The sequence below is a fragment of the Penicillium lagena genome (genome assembly GCF_028827675.1).
Source record: "Penicillium lagena strain IBT 129212 chromosome Unknown utg000008l_segment0_segment0, whole genome shotgun sequence".
Lineage (NCBI taxonomy): Eukaryota > Fungi > Ascomycota > Eurotiomycetes > Eurotiales > Aspergillaceae > Penicillium > Penicillium lagena.
Genome location: NW_026623229.1, coordinates 1,336,567 through 1,352,949, shown reverse-complemented (window position 1 = coordinate 1,352,949; position 16,383 = coordinate 1,336,567). Strand labels below are relative to the sequence as shown.

General features: G+C 53.3%; 8 protein-coding genes across 8 annotated transcripts; 5 read left to right on the top strand and 3 right to left on the bottom strand.

Moving 5' to 3' along the window:
* Positions 1-67: 67 nt before the first annotated feature.
* Positions 68-1,610, top strand: N7510_011129 (uncharacterized protein; the record flags this gene model as incomplete). The annotated part of the gene is made up of 2 exons (XM_056983054.1): positions 68-561; positions 623-1,610. 2 exons carry the CDS (start codon positions 68-70, stop codon positions 1,608-1,610), a joined length of 1,482 nt encoding a protein of 493 aa, XP_056828548.1.
* Positions 1,611-3,507: 1,897 nt separating this feature from the next.
* On the bottom strand, positions 3,508-5,104 carry N7510_011128 (purple acid phosphatase family protein; the record flags this gene model as incomplete). The annotated part of the gene is made up of 2 exons (XM_056983053.1): positions 3,508-4,454; positions 4,540-5,104. 2 exons carry the CDS (start codon positions 5,102-5,104, stop codon positions 3,508-3,510), a joined length of 1,512 nt encoding a protein of 503 aa, XP_056828547.1.
* A 489-nt stretch (positions 5,105-5,593) lies between these two features.
* N7510_011127 (uncharacterized protein) lies at positions 5,594-5,967 on the top strand (the record flags this gene model as incomplete). The annotated part of the gene is made up of 2 exons (XM_056983052.1): positions 5,594-5,637; positions 5,712-5,967. The coding sequence occupies 2 exons, from the start codon at positions 5,594-5,596 to the stop codon at positions 5,965-5,967; spliced, it is 300 nt and encodes a 99-aa protein (XP_056828546.1).
* An 885-nt stretch (positions 5,968-6,852) lies between these two features.
* On the top strand, positions 6,853-8,281 carry N7510_011126 (uncharacterized protein; the record flags this gene model as incomplete). Its single annotated transcript, XM_056983051.1, has 4 exons — positions 6,853-7,154; positions 7,259-7,593; positions 7,646-8,166; positions 8,255-8,281. 4 exons carry the CDS (start codon positions 6,853-6,855, stop codon positions 8,279-8,281), a joined length of 1,185 nt encoding a protein of 394 aa, XP_056828545.1.
* A 2,449-nt stretch (positions 8,282-10,730) lies between these two features.
* On the top strand, positions 10,731-11,360 carry N7510_011125 (uncharacterized protein; the record flags this gene model as incomplete). Its single annotated transcript, XM_056983050.1, has 1 exon — positions 10,731-11,360. The coding sequence occupies one exon, from the start codon at positions 10,731-10,733 to the stop codon at positions 11,358-11,360; it is 630 nt and encodes a 209-aa protein (XP_056828544.1).
* Positions 11,361-11,540: 180 nt separating this feature from the next.
* Positions 11,541-12,311, bottom strand: N7510_011124 (uncharacterized protein; the record flags this gene model as incomplete). The annotated part of the gene is made up of 1 exon (XM_056983049.1): positions 11,541-12,311. The coding sequence occupies one exon, from the start codon at positions 12,309-12,311 to the stop codon at positions 11,541-11,543; it is 771 nt and encodes a 256-aa protein (XP_056828543.1).
* Positions 12,312-12,635: 324 nt separating this feature from the next.
* On the bottom strand, positions 12,636-14,999 carry N7510_011123 (uncharacterized protein; the record flags this gene model as incomplete). The annotated part of the gene is made up of 1 exon (XM_056983048.1): positions 12,636-14,999. One exon carries the CDS (start codon positions 14,997-14,999, stop codon positions 12,636-12,638), a length of 2,364 nt encoding a protein of 787 aa, XP_056828542.1.
* A 309-nt stretch (positions 15,000-15,308) lies between these two features.
* N7510_011122 (uncharacterized protein) lies at positions 15,309-16,382 on the top strand (the record flags this gene model as incomplete). The annotated part of the gene is made up of 1 exon (XM_056983047.1): positions 15,309-16,382. The coding sequence occupies one exon, from the start codon at positions 15,309-15,311 to the stop codon at positions 16,380-16,382; it is 1,074 nt and encodes a 357-aa protein (XP_056828541.1).
* Position 16,383: the final 1 nt, after the last annotated feature.

Sequence of the window (16,383 nt, the reverse complement as noted above, 5' to 3'; positions counted from 1 at the left end):
TTATTTGTACAGCAGCACAACCCCCGAGCGTCCCACCGAGCGCCCAGCCAGCTCTCGCGCTGCCACCATGAGCTCCCTCAAGCGCCCACTTGCGCTTTTCAAGGCGCTGCTCGTGCGCATCCCCTTGGTCCTCAGGACGGCCTTCCTGAATGCCATCCGCATGTCTCCCGTGACAGGCAAACAGGACCTGCGCACCGAACTGACCGTCGCTATTATCCGCTCATTCATCACCTTCAGCACGCCGCTGACAAAGGCCCAGAAAGATAGCATGCGCGACCCCGGCATTCAGGGTCCCATGTGGGTGTCCAAGGTCACCCTGCCAGAGCCTGAGTTCGACGTGCGCGATGCGGTCCTGCGCGCCGTTGAGGACTTGAATGGGAGTGAAGGCACCTTCGACGTCCCTGGTATCGCGGCAGTCGAAGCTGAGTGGACTGGGTATCGCAGTGGCGTGGGAAAACGCGAACCGCTGCCGGACGTCTCGGAGGAGGAGAAATATCGCGAACTGCGCAAAGAGGCGCCGTCTGATACGACGGTGTTGTATTTCCATGGAGGCGCATACTTGTGAGTATTGAGGCCGGCGTGTTTCGCAACCTATGCACATGCTTACTCTGCTTCAACACAGCTTAATGGATCCCTGCACGCACCGAGTCCCTTGTGCAAGGCTGTCTCGTCTAACGGGTGCCCCAGTGCTTTCAGTGCGATATCGTCTTGCGCCGCAGAACCCTTTCCCTGCTGCCCTCGTGGACGCCATGACCGCGTACCTGTCGCTCATCCACCCACCCCCGGGCGCACTGCACAAGCCTGTGCCCGCCAACAAGATCGTGCTGGCCGGCGACTCCGCGGGCGGAAATCTGTCTCTAGTCCTCCTGCAGACGCTTCTCACACTCAAGCGAGCAGCACGACCAATTCGTTTTCATGGCCAAGAAGTCGCCGTGGAGCTGCCGGCCGGAGTAGCGACCATCTCGCCGTGGTGCGATATCACGCGCTCGATGCCGTCCCTCCACCGGAACGCCAAATTCGACTACATGGACGCGCCCGTTCCAACCCCCGAAGATGAAGTCGCCGAGAAAACCCCTTTCTCGCCACTTCCCTTCCCGCCCGACGGCATATGGCCCGTCGCTCCGCCCCGCGTCGACATGTACGTCCACGCCAACATGGCGTTGCACCCGCTCGCCTCGCCGTTGGCTGCCAGTCCCGAGCTCTGGAAGGACGCTCCGCCCGTCTTCATCTCAACTGGTGAAGAAGGCCTTACGGACGAAGACTTGATCATGGCACGCCGCCTCCATCAAGCCGGTGTGCCTGTCGTCGCTGAGCAATTCGAGGGTATGCCGCACTGCCACGGCTTTCTCATGATCTCCACTCCGACGGGCAAGCGATTCTTTGAGAATCTGTCGGAGTTCTGTCGCGATGCTGGGACTGGCAGTGTTGCCTCGACGGGTACACTTACTTACTACGGATTTCAGCTCAAGTCCTCGCGCGAGATCCCGCTCGACCAAGCCTGTGAGGTGAGCGATGAGGAGGTCAAAGACCGGATGCGCAGGACTGCGGCGTGGAGGATGGAGGCGGAGAAGGAGTTGCAGCGCGAGTGGCGGGAGAGAGCGCGCTTGTAAGGGTTTGTTCTGCGATGTCTTGTACATACATGATGCATGATATAAGCATATATTCGTACATAGATTTATGATACTCTAACGCCGTGGATGTCCACCAGTGCATTGTTTCCATAATCAATTTCTTCTTTTTCAGATATTATTGGAGCTGTTGGTACGAAGTAGTATCCGTTATGCAATATAGAGGAAGGAGTTATAGCAAAATCCACAGTGATTCCTACATCTACTGTAAGAGACAGCCGCCCTGTGCCCCGATAGTAGTAGGACTGAGGACGCTCCTCCTCTCCCGATGTCGCATGGACTATGCGGGCAGGAAAGTCCCTTGCGAAGAGATATCCCCAATTCTGTTTGCTAATGCCTGGGTTTGATCCGGCTGCTGCTAGTCTTTTTCTTTTTTTGTATGTCTTCTTGTTGTCTACAGAGAATGGGCAGCTAGCTAGATCGTACAGAGAAGTGCAAAACCAGCTTCACCAATTTACACACTTTCATTCTTTCTGGGCCCCACCGCCAAGACGCTAGCTTTAAAAATGGGTACGTCTAAATGGACCTTTGTACATCACGTCATGAGCACTCTGCTTTATAGACCTCGCCACGACCCGACCCTCAGGGTCGTAAAACAATGCAAACATCGGCAGTTCACGAGGTGCATGAATTCTGTAGATTTAAGCGGTATTTAGAGTATCTCACTTAGAGCATTTGTAGGTCTACTTTGTTAGCTTTAATCAACCTAAAAGCATTGAATCAAAATGAATTAAACAGATGAATTAAACAGATTAAAATGCATGTTCTACGTCTCATATCCATCAAGCAACCTTGAACGCTTGCGAAGTCTACTTGACTCTCGGTGCTATATCTCTGGCAGAGACGTCACTTCACTATCATCCTCCTGATCACTTTCCGCATCCTCAGCTATATTCCTTAGGCGTCTTTTGCCAAGTGCCTTTGCAGATGGGCCATGTGAAATTGCTATGGTATGCGAGGTTGCTCGGAGCTGTAAAGTTACTTGAACTCGGGAGCTCTGTAGAAGGCCCTTCAGCCTCTTCATCATCACTAATTGGAACAACGGTGATTTGTTGCTATGTTCTCTCTTCCTTTGCAGCCTGTATCTCCTGAGCCGAAAGATATTCAGAGAGCATTATTCGCTCCTCTTCATGAATCTCGAACCGTGATGTACACATATACATCATAAGATCCGAGATCGTTTGAGGCTGTAGAGAGCCTCGGCGATAATGACAGATATCTCGTGTAGAGTTGAAAAGCCGCTCTACTCTTATACTACTAGCTGGAATAGAAAGAACATCTCGTGCAAGCCTTGCCATTCCAGGGAGTTCATCTTGACGTCCGGCGCTACTCAATATAATAACATCTAACATTGGGCACCCCCGCTACATGTAGTAGTGAGATGTTTAGCCCTAGGCACTATCCTTGAAAGACAACTATCCTCAAGCTCTCCAGTAGTATCATTGCTGCTTGTGTTCCCGCCTTCATGCCTATCTCCAAATTGCGACAGAAGAACGAACACTCAACAAGATATTACGCGAAGCATAATGAAAGCTCTCTTGTGCCATGAAAGTCTACAGCCCTTGGTGGATTTTCTGGTCAAAATTACAAACGTCTAGATCCAAACGATTCCATCTCTCTACATCCCCTCACCCCGCCATTGCAAGTGGCTATTAGCGGGAGGAGATTGTTTAAATGTTCAATATTTCAGGCGAGACATTCTAATTCTTCCAGTTAGATTATTGTGACACAAATTAAGACAACTTTCTTACGACCGTTCATTAATACCTGCACAGTAGGGTGATTATCTATGTAGTACTCAAGTCTCTATATAATACACAGGAAAAGAACGATTGAGGACATTTCTCCGGGACGTTTGAGAAACCCGACAGTCTCACTGCTAGTGCTCCTTGTAGAGGGTAGCAGTGTCCAGGATGCTGCCGTTGCCCGAAGCGACAAACTGGTGGGTCAGGTGGGTTCTGTTATGGAAAGTAAGCTTGGACCAGCCGTAGGTGGCATTCCTCTCGTCGAGTCGGAAGCGCTCGTAGGGTGCTGGTGGGTTGGTGCCTTCGCTGAGGCCATCGTAGTGACCGGCGGCGCCGTTGGTGATGTACCAGGGAGAGGTCGGGTTATCGAGCTCTCTGGGGTCGATGACGCTGTTGTTGAGCGGGGCAGAGCGCTGGTAGAAGTGCGCATGGCCCGACAGGTAGAGGTCGACGGCGTACTCGAGAAACAGGGGCTCGAAGACGTCCTTGCAGTCCCAGCAGATGGTGGTGGACTGGTTGGCGTACGAAAGGTACCAGGGGCGGTGGCCGCCGACGATGATCCACGGTGTTATAGTGCGGTCAACCGAGGCGAGGTCCTTTTTCAGCCAGTCGAGCTGCGCGTTAGCGTAGGGTCCAAAGGGGCCTGCAATATCCTTCTCGACGCCGCCTGTCTGGTCCGGCCCGATAAAGCCATCGCCCAGGTCAGTCTCCGTGTCCAGCATAATCCAGTGGACCATGCCGTTGTCGAAGCTGTACCAGAAGTTGCCCTGGCCGCCGGACACGTCGAATGGCATGCGCCAGTGGTTCCTATAGCCGGTGAAGTTGGTGAGGCCGGGCTGGCAGATGAGGCTGGCGTTGTAGGAGATGCCGTTGTAGGTCTCGACGCCGTCCGGGATGCAGCTGGCCTCGTGATTGCCGGCGCCGACCATCCAGGGCTTGACGGTGGAGATTTTCGTCATCTCGTCGTAGAAGTCGTTGTTGATAGACTGATAGACCTCATAGCCCTCCTGAATGGTGGTGTTCGGCAGGAAGCCCTCAGACTCCTCATCGAGCCAATCGTCGGCATAGGCGAAGTCGCCGGCTGTGTGCGCGCGCGCAAGGCGAGGTTAGTGAAAAGGTTTAGTTGCTTAGGAAAACGCGGTATAAGCGCGTGGGCGTGAACGTACGGTAGAAGATGAATTCGTAGTCATCCTTGACCGCGTCGAGGGACTGGATGGTGTTTTGTTCGCCAGGCCGGAGGATGTTGTTGGGATTCACACCCTGGCCGGCGGAGGTGGTCAATCCATTGTGTCCCATAGTGCCCATGTCGATGACCACCGCGACCGAGTAGGGCGTCATATCCCCGGGGGACCTGCTGGTGCGGAAGCTGAAAGGAGGCTGGGCGTGGGCCTCATTGTCGTAAATAAGATGCTGCGGCAGGGAGTAGTAGTAGACAGTGTCCGGCTCCAGTCCTTCAATGGTCACATGGTTGGCGTAGACCGACGAGGTGTTGTAGGTGACGGACTCGTCGGACGAGGCGGCGTGGACTAGGGCAGAAGGCGTCTTTCCGTAGAATACGACGGGACGGTCGACCTTGTCGAAGGTGCTCCACGATACCCTCATGGCGGTGTCTCCCACGTACGCGAGGCGTATCTGCGAGTTGACCATCGTGTCGTGCTTCGCGCTGACCTGCGCACACAGCGCGAGCAGAGGCACCACGAGGGCCTTGAGCTGCGCGAGGGACCGCATCATGGCAGCAATATTTCGAACACTGCAGTCCACAAAGAAGAAAAGGTAGAGGACAGAGGGTGGTTGATATATAGACTAAAAGGAGTGAAAGGAAGCAAAATTGGGGCAGAGGAGGGTAGTAGCCTTATATGGGGCTAGGAAAACGGAGGGGAGGGCAACACCGATGTCAGTTACTAAATCGCTCGATCAGGGGATGACTGTCTTGTCTTGTCAAAACGTGGCGAAGGGATCCCGGGCTCTTGCTTGGCCTGCCTTGCGTTTCCCAATGGTCCACAACTATCGACTCGTGGAGATAGAACGTTATGCGGATCCCAGTTTGCGGGGGTTCGCGCTACCCCTTCCAGTATCGCGTGCCTCCTTCCCCATCTAGGACCAACGATATATTTACAAGGGGGGCGGGGGTGAGGAGAGCCGGCGTTGGTTAATTAGCTAGTGACCCTTTCCTCGAAGCGTGTCGAGCCGTCTCCTGGCAATCCTTTCTCCACTCCCACCATGGGCAAAGGGTGTTCATCTTGCTACCCGCGGAACACGGCAGCGTACGGATACAGGATGGAGGGAGGGACAATTGAGGCATCTCCACTGTGCCAAAGGCTGTTCTAGCACGCCGGAGCGTTAGCGTCTCGAATGCATGCAGGGCGCGGTTACATCGTCTCCCATGCGCTGACATTAGAACATGGTCGCCCCGCCACCTTGCACCGGCTGGCTTCTCTTTAGCGTCGCCACGCCGTCTTAGTTTGCGCGGAGCGCCGGAGACGGGAGACGGACTCGGTTTGGATCGCCCGGATCGACCGATGCGTATTGGCCCGCCCCGCTTCAACCGATTTAATAGCGCCGCGCTGTTTCAATTCCCTTCACAGACTCCATGACTTCCCTCCAAGTTCTTTCGAAAGCTCGCTTCCCAGACCTGGACCCTAGATCAACTCTCCATATCTTCTTTCTTTAGGTAAAGAGACCTACGGAGGAAAAAGAAATCCTATTATTAGTAACAACAAATATAAGTACAGTAACTATCTCAGGTTAGAGGGAAAGTGCGCTAGTAGCGCGAGGGATTCACAACCTGCAGTCCAGTAATGTCCGACGTACGGGTTGCAGGGTTCAGGGGCAAACCTAACAATATGGGTATTTCCGCTTTTGGGACTCGATGCTACGCGCCCCTGAAAGCTCACCTTCCAAAAGATGGGAGGACGGGGGAACAAGGGGATCGAAACAGCAGAGGCGCCTCGGATATTGTCAAGTAATTCCACCACATAGGCTGCTCGCTTAGCCGACATGTCAGTCGTTGATATCCCACGGTTTTCTTCTCGCCCATACGTCTCTCTGCACAAATAGACTAGGCTAGATAGTTAGTACCAGTTTGTATTGCTGAAATCATTGTCAAGGACAAGTAGGACAAGCAGGGCAAGCATACTTTATATTGTAGCCGATAAGTAAGAAAAACCACGTGTAGAACCACAGAGCATACTATCCCCGGGCTGATGCTAGAGAATAGCTAGGAATACAGGCACAACATATAGACAAGAGTCCCTGCAGAGTCTAGACTCGGCTTTTTCCCGGAGGAAACTCCCATGCTTCCCCATGTCCACCAACACAGAATACCACCCCCGGTCGCACTGCTTCGCATCTCCGGCTTCTACTTTCGCCCCACTGATATAAATGACTAAACCCTGCTGTGATTACCGCCGCGAACACATGGGGATCCGGACGGGTGAAGCACACATCCACCTCGACACTCCTTCAGCTAATTAGCCGCCATGAGTCTCCTCACGCAGGAGATCATCATCATGTGGGCCCTGACGGGCGCAAGCGTGGCCATCATGGCCTTTCGGCTGATAATGAACGTCGGCAAGCGGCGGAGGTTTGACATGGGCGACTACTGCACCATGGCCGCTATTGTCACTCTCCTGCTGCGCTCCTCCGTCGAGAATGTCCCTATGGTCTGGGGCGACAACCAAGTCAAGAACAGGGCGACGACCACCTTCACCTCGCAGGACATCTACCGTCTCAAGGTGGGCTCAAAGCTGACCATGGTCAACCGGGTCTTTTATACCGTGTAGTATGTATTTGCACTTTCCGCTTTCCATTTATGCGTTCTCATGCTCTTGAGCTTTGGTCCGAATCAGCGATTGGGAGGAAGACCTTGTCACTGACTTGAACAAGTGTCTGGTTACAGAAGTGCGTCGTCATGTGCATTGTGCAACAGCTGTTCCGAGGCACCAAATCGCATAGGTTCTTGCAGGCCTACTGGGCTATTCTGGGAGTAACCTTTCTCGGCTCCATCGTCTCCTGCTTCACCGAGTGTCACCCTTTCCAGCTGTACTGGCAGGTTGTCCCTGATCCAGGTAAGACAACCCCCGTCGAAAACCAGCCAGAGCATGCCAATGGAGAGGGAGGGATGTCGGTTTCTCTTCGTGGCACCAAGTTGTTGCAACACGCCAGTCAACGACACAGAGATGCGGTAGTCTTCGTCTCCGCAAATGCGCCATCATTTCTTCGTCCTTTTACCGAGTCCCCTCTGACCATATGCTGACCTGCCCCTTTAATTAGGCAAATGCGGTGCCGGCAACATCCAGCTCTTCGTCTTCTGCATCCTCGAGATTGTCACCGACGTGATGCTCATGATCCTGCCCCTCCACTATCTGTCCAAAATCAACCGCCCCTGGCTCGCGCGCCTTCGCCTTATCGGCCTCTTCCTCGTTGGCCTCGCCATCGTCGCCGTTACCATGACGCGCCTGATCATGAACGTCACTAATTACCAGCGCTCGGGCGCCTCCCACAACATCGCCAACATCGAGCTCTTCTTCTCCGCCTTCGTCGCCAACGCTCCGCCCATCTACGGCCTCATCAACGCCAAGATTTCGAGCTCGACCCAGCGGTCGCGCTCTACAAACAATGCCGCGTCTAGTGCCATAGCCGGCGGGTGGCAGCTCGACACCCTGACTTCCATATCGACCCCTTCAAAGCTGCAAAAAGCCAATGTCGAAAAATGGAACGGCATCGCCGTAACGAGGAACATCACGGTGACGAGGAGGACCGCCGAGATGGACAGCGAGGAGGAGTTAATCATCGTAAGTTTCATCTCTCTATTCCGCTCACCTGAGCATTACATGTACAATTATGGTTACTTCGGATATCTCTAATATCACGTCTGCGCAGCAGCAGCCGCCCATGGCCCCATTCTGAAACCCTATCAACGACTGCCTGTATATATGCTACAATACGTACCATGGTTAAAAATGTCCTAGGAGCCAGCCAGTTGCTGGTTATCACTACAGCAAATATTTTCGATTTTGTGGAGATCAGCGGCAGAGTTCCGATCAAGGCTCGGTAGGGGCCCGTGTGGATGAGGAGCATGGAGAGTAATTACACGAAGTCCTTTCTGTCGGTAAGCGGGATAGCATTGGCATGTAATTCATTATCTATCAAGGGACCTTGTGGATAGTATCCGCAGGCGTCATTGGAGGTAGGCAAGCGTTCCGGGTTATGTAGTGTCATAAGGGCGTTCAAAAAAGGGTTCTTGGAATCCTTACTCCGACGGCCCTCAGCAAGCATCGTTCTAGGGGGACCTTTTCTCAGGAGTCTCTTAGGATCTATTAAGACCTTATACCGATATGCTATTCTCTTATCTTCAGTGCCGGTAGGCATGTCTTGCGAACGTCGCGATAGGGCGTCTGGCCTCACGGTTAATCGTCTGGGCTGGTACAGCAACTTATAATTGAAGCGTGAAAGGGATCAGCCCATCTCATCTGTCTCTCATTCAGTCGTCGGAGTTGCATAAAGTGCTTAAGGTTCCAATGGTCAGTCAGGATGGTTAATTCTTTCGTGCCGATTAATTCGGATTCCCACTGCTTTAAACACGCTATGATTGCCAACAACTCTTTATCATGAAACTCGTAATTACACTCCGCTGGTGTGATTTTCCGAGAGAAGTACGTGCAAGGCCTCAGCAAGCCTCCATGGTCATATTTTGTGATGGTACGCCCCCTGTTACATATCCTGAGGAATCGGTTTCGACAACAGTCTCTCGGTCTGGGTCAAATTGGACAAGCACGGGATCGGTAGTAAAAATCTTTTTGAAAAGTTCAAATACATCGTTAGCGGCTTTAGTCCAGATGAATGCCGTGCCCTTTTTAGTCAAATCGGTTAGGGGGCGAGCCAGTTCAGAATACTATTCAGAATACTGTGGAATGAACTGCCAGTAGGAGTTCGCAAATCCAAGGAAACATCGTACGTCTTCGACACGGTTTACTCGGTAGCCTTCTTGCCCGACAGCCGGCTGCTAGCGTCCGGCTCCTAGGATAACACAGTGCGGCTCTAGGACTCGGCGACGGGCGCCCTACAGCAGATTTTGAACACGGATGGAACTATCAGCAAACTTGAATTTTCTCAAGATGGTTCATATCTAATCAATAACTCAGGCACCCTCAACATCCAGTCCGGGCACGAAAATCATGCTTCTACTTCAACCTATACGAGTCTGGCGATCTTCATTGAACAAGAACAGTGGATAAACCTAAACGGCAAAAATGTACTATGGCTTCCTCCTGACTTTCGGCCTAGCTGTTCCGCGATTAATGGGAATTCGCTTGCCTTGGGGTACGCATCAGGGCTGGTTTCTTTCATACGATTTCGTGTATAGCAAGTGCCAATAGTTTCCTTTTTCGTTCCTTCCTTTATTTTCTTATCTCTTTGTAAAAGAAGGGCCTTGGAGAGAAGTAGAATTTATATCGCCCTCTAGTGCTATTGGGAAGTACCACCAAGTTCCACTAGGTTTCAGATACCATGCAGCCTATTATTGTGTTGTGGTTGCCTGAGGTAAGGCTGAGCCATTGACTAGATATGGAAGGTTCTACGCCATCGAAAAAAATTACATGTCACACCCCACTAAACAGCACCCATTTTTCAAGCCAAAGTCTTTGAAGTGGGCCCCCGAATCAAGAGATGAGTGGAGAACGGTGAAGCTGGTTTTGCACTTCCCTGTATCCACCCAAGAAATAGGGTGCGGAGGGGCCGCATTAGCGCCCGCTGCGGGTCGAACGGAATCCCTGGTCGTTGGGCGCTGATTGACTCCCCTGGTCCCATCGACGTGCAGCTCGCGCACTAGATGGCCATATTTATCGACAAGTTCCTGAAATCTCCTTGGCTCTTGATGAACGAGCTCTGCTGAGAGACTGGCTATATGGATATAGATATTTCTTAAGAGCCGCCGGGTCGCAAAGCTATTAAGGGCCAGAAAAGTTAGGCGGAGTTGAGACAATTGCGGCCGTCAACTCGGACTACGATGTGATCGAGTAGCTCTGAGGGCAACCCGCTGAGAATCAAGAAATCCATGCTTGAGTTGAAAAAGGGTGGGTTTCTACCGCGTCGCGTAGATACGCGTTAGTGTGCGCGTTAGTGTACGCGTTAGTGTACGGACACTATCTCCCAATCCATATCATCCCTTAAAACCTTCCCCCAAACCCACACCAACTACATACACTCCTGTTCAAGGAAGCGCAAAGTCAGCTTATCAAACATCATTCCAATTATTACAGACACGTTAAACCATTTAGATTTTGAAATCAAGATACAACTTTCTTGGGCAGAGGTCTGCATTTCACAACTTCGAGCTTCAAATTTACTCCGTTCAACCATGAGTTCTACCAGTGACTCCATGGATTTAACCTCCAAGGTCCCCTCCTTCGAAGTCTTCGACTCCGCCAGCGCCGCCGAGCAAGCTGTACAAGCCTGGGCGCTTGAATCCGGGTTCGCCGCCACAACCAAGTCGTCTAACAATGGCATTATCAACCTCCACTGTGATCGCCGCGTGAATCCTCTCATTGCATGTGCATTTTTGGCCGAGATTTCCTGCAAAGAGAAGGCTGCGATGGTATCTGAACAGGAACAAGTCTTGCAAGAATGGCATGTCAACATTCTGAATGCCACCCACAATCATGGCCCGTCGCCCGTCGATAAACACAACGGTCACCGTGCCTGCGATAAAGAGACATTCATGCATCTAATGGTTGATCCTCTAATTGGTGAGGGGTGTTTAACACGCTCCATCTTGGAGGAACTCCATACATCCCACACGCCAGGATGCGCAAATATCCAGGCCAAAGACATCAGAACCCGGCGCCAAAACTTGCGTCGAAGGCGGAAACACAGAGAGCGTCAAGCTGAAGCGCTTGAAGCTTATATCTGGAAGCAGAAAATCCTGAAGGAGATAGAAGCAATGGCTTCTGAAATGCACACAAGAGACAGAGACGCAACCAGCGCTTAATGTACTAGAATCATTGTCACTGCAGTGCGAATAGACAGATACGTATTGCGTTTAGATGCTCTTTTTTTTCAACAGATGCTTAGTGAATTGGTGCACTACCATAGCGGTATTAAAAGAAGAAGAAGATTGATCCACGATACGGGGCAGGCGGGACGTTTTTATAGCCAACTATATACTACTCTACTGACCACCAGGAACATCAACCCCCGAAACCTCCCCGCAGACCCTCAACAACTCCTCCTGCTTCGCAACATTCCCAGCACCAGGATGCGCCGACTGGGCACCCCCCGTTGTAAAAAAAGTCCCACTCTTCAACCCAGCCAACTGTCCACTCCCAACAGCCCACTCCGCCAAAGCCTTCGCCGGCTTATCCATCCCTCCCGGCGCACTCATGCCCCCCATCTTGGTCCTCACCCAGCCGGGATGCATGCTAACAACCTGGATCTGCTGACCCCAGCGCCTCGCAAACGCATTAGCGAGCATGACATCGTGCAATTTACTATCGCTATACGAATGAGACTGGGTCACATTCCGCAGCGACTCATCGCCGCCATAATGGCTGTCTGAGCTCATGTACAGAAGTCGGGATGTGGGGCGGTCCATTAGACAGGTGAGGATGTAGGGCGCTAAAGTGTTCACGGCGAACACGGCGGAGATTTTGTCGGCTGTTATCTCCGTACTGGAGGTGGTGCCGAAGCCGATACCGGCGTTGTGGATTACTGTGTCGAAGGGTTTGTGCGCGTTGGCTTCTTGGGCGAGACTCTTGGTCTCGGAGATGGAGCGCAGGTCGCCTACTAGTACGGCAGAGGCTTTGGGAACTGCTTTCCGCGTGCTGGCTGCGCGGTCTGGGTTTCGCGCGTGCAGGATCACGGTGTGGCCTTGCTCAGAGAGGATTTTGGCTGCTGCTAGGCCGATGCCGTCGCTGGAGCCGGTGATGAATATACGCGCCATGGCTGGTAGGCTTTGGGTTGTGTGAGAGTAGAAATCGTTTGTTGGGGGGGGTTGAGGGTGGCTTGGAAGACTTTCAGATATAGTACGGGGTTGGCTTGATGATATCATACAGAACTGGACCTGTAGATGTTCTACCATATGACATCACAGCAAAGTAGACAGGGAAGGGATCGCTCATATCTTTACATGCATGATATACGCACAATATTATCGAGTTGATGTGAGTTAAATGCAAATGATGTAGGTTCCATGGATCCGTGATGGTAGACCTTTCCCCAGAAACAAACCACCGAGCAATGCAAACCCGTTATTCCCTCCTAGCAATCAAAGATATTCATCATCATCGATCGAGATCTGATCGTCCTCTCCCCGCGCCGGAGGAGGCGCATTACGCTCAGTCCATACCTGTTGCGGTTGGCGCTGCTCAAACGATGCGACATTCTGTGCCGAAGGCGACAAGAGCCACGGGAACGAGACGGGGGTACCGTTGATGCGAATCTCACCGACAAGATTCCCCAGCGGAGCCGGCGCATCATCGACGTACCCATCAGACAAACGCAGCAATTGCGCTACGAGTCGGAAGATAGCCACAATGACTGTAATTAAGGGCGCAAGTAGGGTAGACAGATAGGACCAGCGCCACAGCATTGTCACGGTCACCCATGGGAATTGGGGAGCGTCGGGCTGGAGACAGTAGCCTTCACAGGTGTCGGAGATGACGGGGTGGCAGTACTGCTCGCACATAATGCACTCGATGACATACCATGTGAGGGAGACAAAAGTGACCAACCCCAATTTGGTAAGCTGGATACGCCGGGAAAAGGGGTGTCGTTCCCACAATCGAGGCAGGGGGATGGCAGCGTAGACACGGCCATCGTGATACGAGTGGCCGCTTTGGATAGCCTGACCGTTCTTTTTCGACTGCGACTCGAGTTGTTTTTCTCGCTTGACTTGACCATCCAGACCATCGAGCCCCTTCCTCACTTCGTTGATGTTCTTCCTCAGCGACAGCAGTTTCTGATTCAGTCGGTCGATATCAGCCAAGTCTTTCGTCTCAGAGGCGTTGGCAAGCTCGAGTTTCTCGAGCACGGTCTTTTCGTACGCGGCGTCGTCTTCTTCTTCGGTTTTCAGCTCCCCCGAGTCATCCAGAATCAGTTGTAGAGAGTTAATGGTATCATCACCCATATCAAGCGGCTCTTTCCCAGAGTTGAAGTCCTCCATGACTGTCTCCAAAGCACTTTTCGGTAGTTTAGGTCGAACTAATGGTGGTCTCGACCGTTTCGTGGGTTGTGATTCCTTTCTACCTGGATTTATATCATCATTACCGGATGACTTTGCTTCCTGCGTAGGCTCCTTCTCCTTCTCCTTCTCCAAAACTGGCTTAGGAAGAATGTCCTTTGTAAGATCTTTCGGTATTTCTGTCACCCGCTCGGTCACGGGCGTATCGATCCATGCACCGGTGACTCGGGGAGTCTTGTCGTAGATGCGTCTCTCGAAAAGCTTGGGTGGATCCGGGGTCGCGAGCTGATCTAGCTTGGGGCTTTCTGTCCTTGATAGCCGCCGCAGCAGATCTTGTGAATCTCGTTTCACAGTACTTGGTTTGGTGAATGCGGAATTTTTGTAAACCACAATGGGCGTGTTGGGGATGGGGTTGCCTTCACCCGAGCTTGTATGCTCGTCCACTGTCTTTTCGTCCTGCGCATCTTGCGCAAGAGGGTTGGCGGTGCGTTCCCCAAGAGCGCTTCTTGTCGGAAAGCTGCCTCGCTCTAATGACCGAGGTGAAGCACGCAGAGGCTTGTAGGTTGTCTCGTCCGTTGTCCTGGTCCGAGGCAGAATACTTTCCGAATCTCGTTGCTCCGGCGCATTGCGTGAACTGACATTTCTGAGCCATTCCTGTCGACGGGACGCCCGACTGCCCCAGGTAGACGGCAGATTCAACGAGGGTCCACGGTCATCGTCCTCGTCCGGCAGCTGGGAATGATCATCCCCGTCGTCACGGCGTCGCAGATTGTCCGCCGTCAACGCCGCTTGTGTCCCGGTGTGTGCGCGACTGAAGACCGGGGAATCAGTGCCCGTGACGCGTCGGAGACGCTGCTCGTCCCTGGTAATCTCTGTGATTCTCCGGCGCGATAATAAACTGTCGCCGGTATCATCGTGAAACCCTGTATCCGAAACCGTGGGCCCATCTCCTCGAGAAACCCCGCTGTTCCTCTCCCTTGGTCGCGAGGTGGAGCGACTGATGCGGGTGCTGGCTGGACGCGCCTCAGGATATTGTGCGAGTTCAGGCCAGTCCTCCTCGGGGCGTACATAGTCGGCCAATGTGCCATCTTCTTCGATTCTTCTGTAGACGCCCACGAGCTCTTCGGGGGGGTTGGATGTTTGTGACGAGGGGGAGAGGGCGTGAATGAACTCCTGGCGATTGCGCCGAGGACTGGAGGAGGCCATTCCCGCGAGCAAGAGGTCTTCGTCTGTCATGGCTGGGCGACGCGACGCGGCTCGATACGCGCCTGCTAGAGTTCCGGTGCGTAGAGTGTGCCGAGGACGCGTGGTGCCATGCTGCTTCGAGGGCGATGGGAAGTGGGAGGTGCTGAGGTCGAACTCGTAGTCCGGGTCTGGGCGGGCGCGGGCAAAGGGGGATGCGGGAGGGGGACGGGAATGGGCCGAGACCTGGTTGCTCGTGGGGGACATGGCAGAGGCAGAGTATGCCTAGAAGGGATAGTTAAAAAGGAGACTAGAGACAGAGAGAGAGAGACGGAAAGAATGAATGGATATGTACATTTGCTTGGGGGGCATACCCAATGTGGTTAGGCGCCCTCCACTGCGGAATGTGTTTGTTGCTCATGATCTGATCTTCTTTCCTTTTTCCAGCTGACTCGCTCATCTGCCTTGGTCACTACCCTGCCCGATAGATATATCAACATCCATCTACCGGGTATAATAGGCGCGAGCCACCCCCGATTCCATGCTCCCCTCACACCCACCACCACATCCTCAACCATGACGAAATCCTCCCGCCGCTCCACGCGCGACAGGACGCCGGCCTCAACGCCAGGCACATCCGGCACCTCTACCCCCAGCTCAACCTCATCCGGCCCAATCCCGCCCTTCACTAAAGTCCCCGCGATCCTCAAACCCTTCGTTGAGCCCCTCTCCCCCGAAGAAGTTTACCTCGTGCACATCGACACAACAGCCACAGACCTCAAGCGACAGACCTTCATCGTACCATGGGCGATCAACACCCTCATCAGCGCCGTGATCGCCTACCGCGTCTATGTCGGAATCAGCGTATACCCAGCCCTCCTCGCCTCACTGATCGGCCTCCAAAGCTCCATGAGCGTCGACACGGCCACCATCTCGTGGATGCAGATGGCGGCGATTGTCCTCAAGCGCACAGGCGTAGTGCTCATCGATTACTTCCTCGTAACGCTATTCCTGGCCTGGCCGATCACGTTCGTGTGCGGGCCCGTCTACTGGCGCAGTACGGTGGGCTTTCGGGATCGGGAGATTATCGTCCGCCGCAGTGCTCGCAGCTGGAGCCAGGCGCTGAAACGCAATACCTGGATGCGGGACGACGAAGCGAACCGCGATAAGATCGTTGCGGCCGTTACGCCGGAGCGGATCAGCAAGACGGGGTACTTGCTTGTCGACGCGGACTGGAATCTGGATTACAGTGCCATGATCCGCGCGCATAAGCTGGTTGACCGGACACGCAGGGGCGAGGGCGTGCAGCTGGATGAGTTCCGCACGGCTGTTCTGGTGCATACTGATGCGGACGGGTGGCTGATTTGGCGTGTGGGTGATGAGAATACACCTACGGGTCGGGTGCGGTCTGCGCAGCGGGACCAGATTCTGGCGTTCAAGGATAAGTTGTCGGCTATGGGGAAGGAGGACCTGTTCTTCCGTTGGGTCGAGTTGATTCAGTGGGAGAGCTCCCGGCCAGGCGGGTTTACGCCGGAGAGGCAGCGGTCCGCTATGCTTCAGGCCAAGCAGATGTTCGAGGAAGAGGATGTAGATTTCAGTCGCTTCTGGGACGACTTGGGTGGGATGGAAGGGATTGAGTTGCTTGACTGAT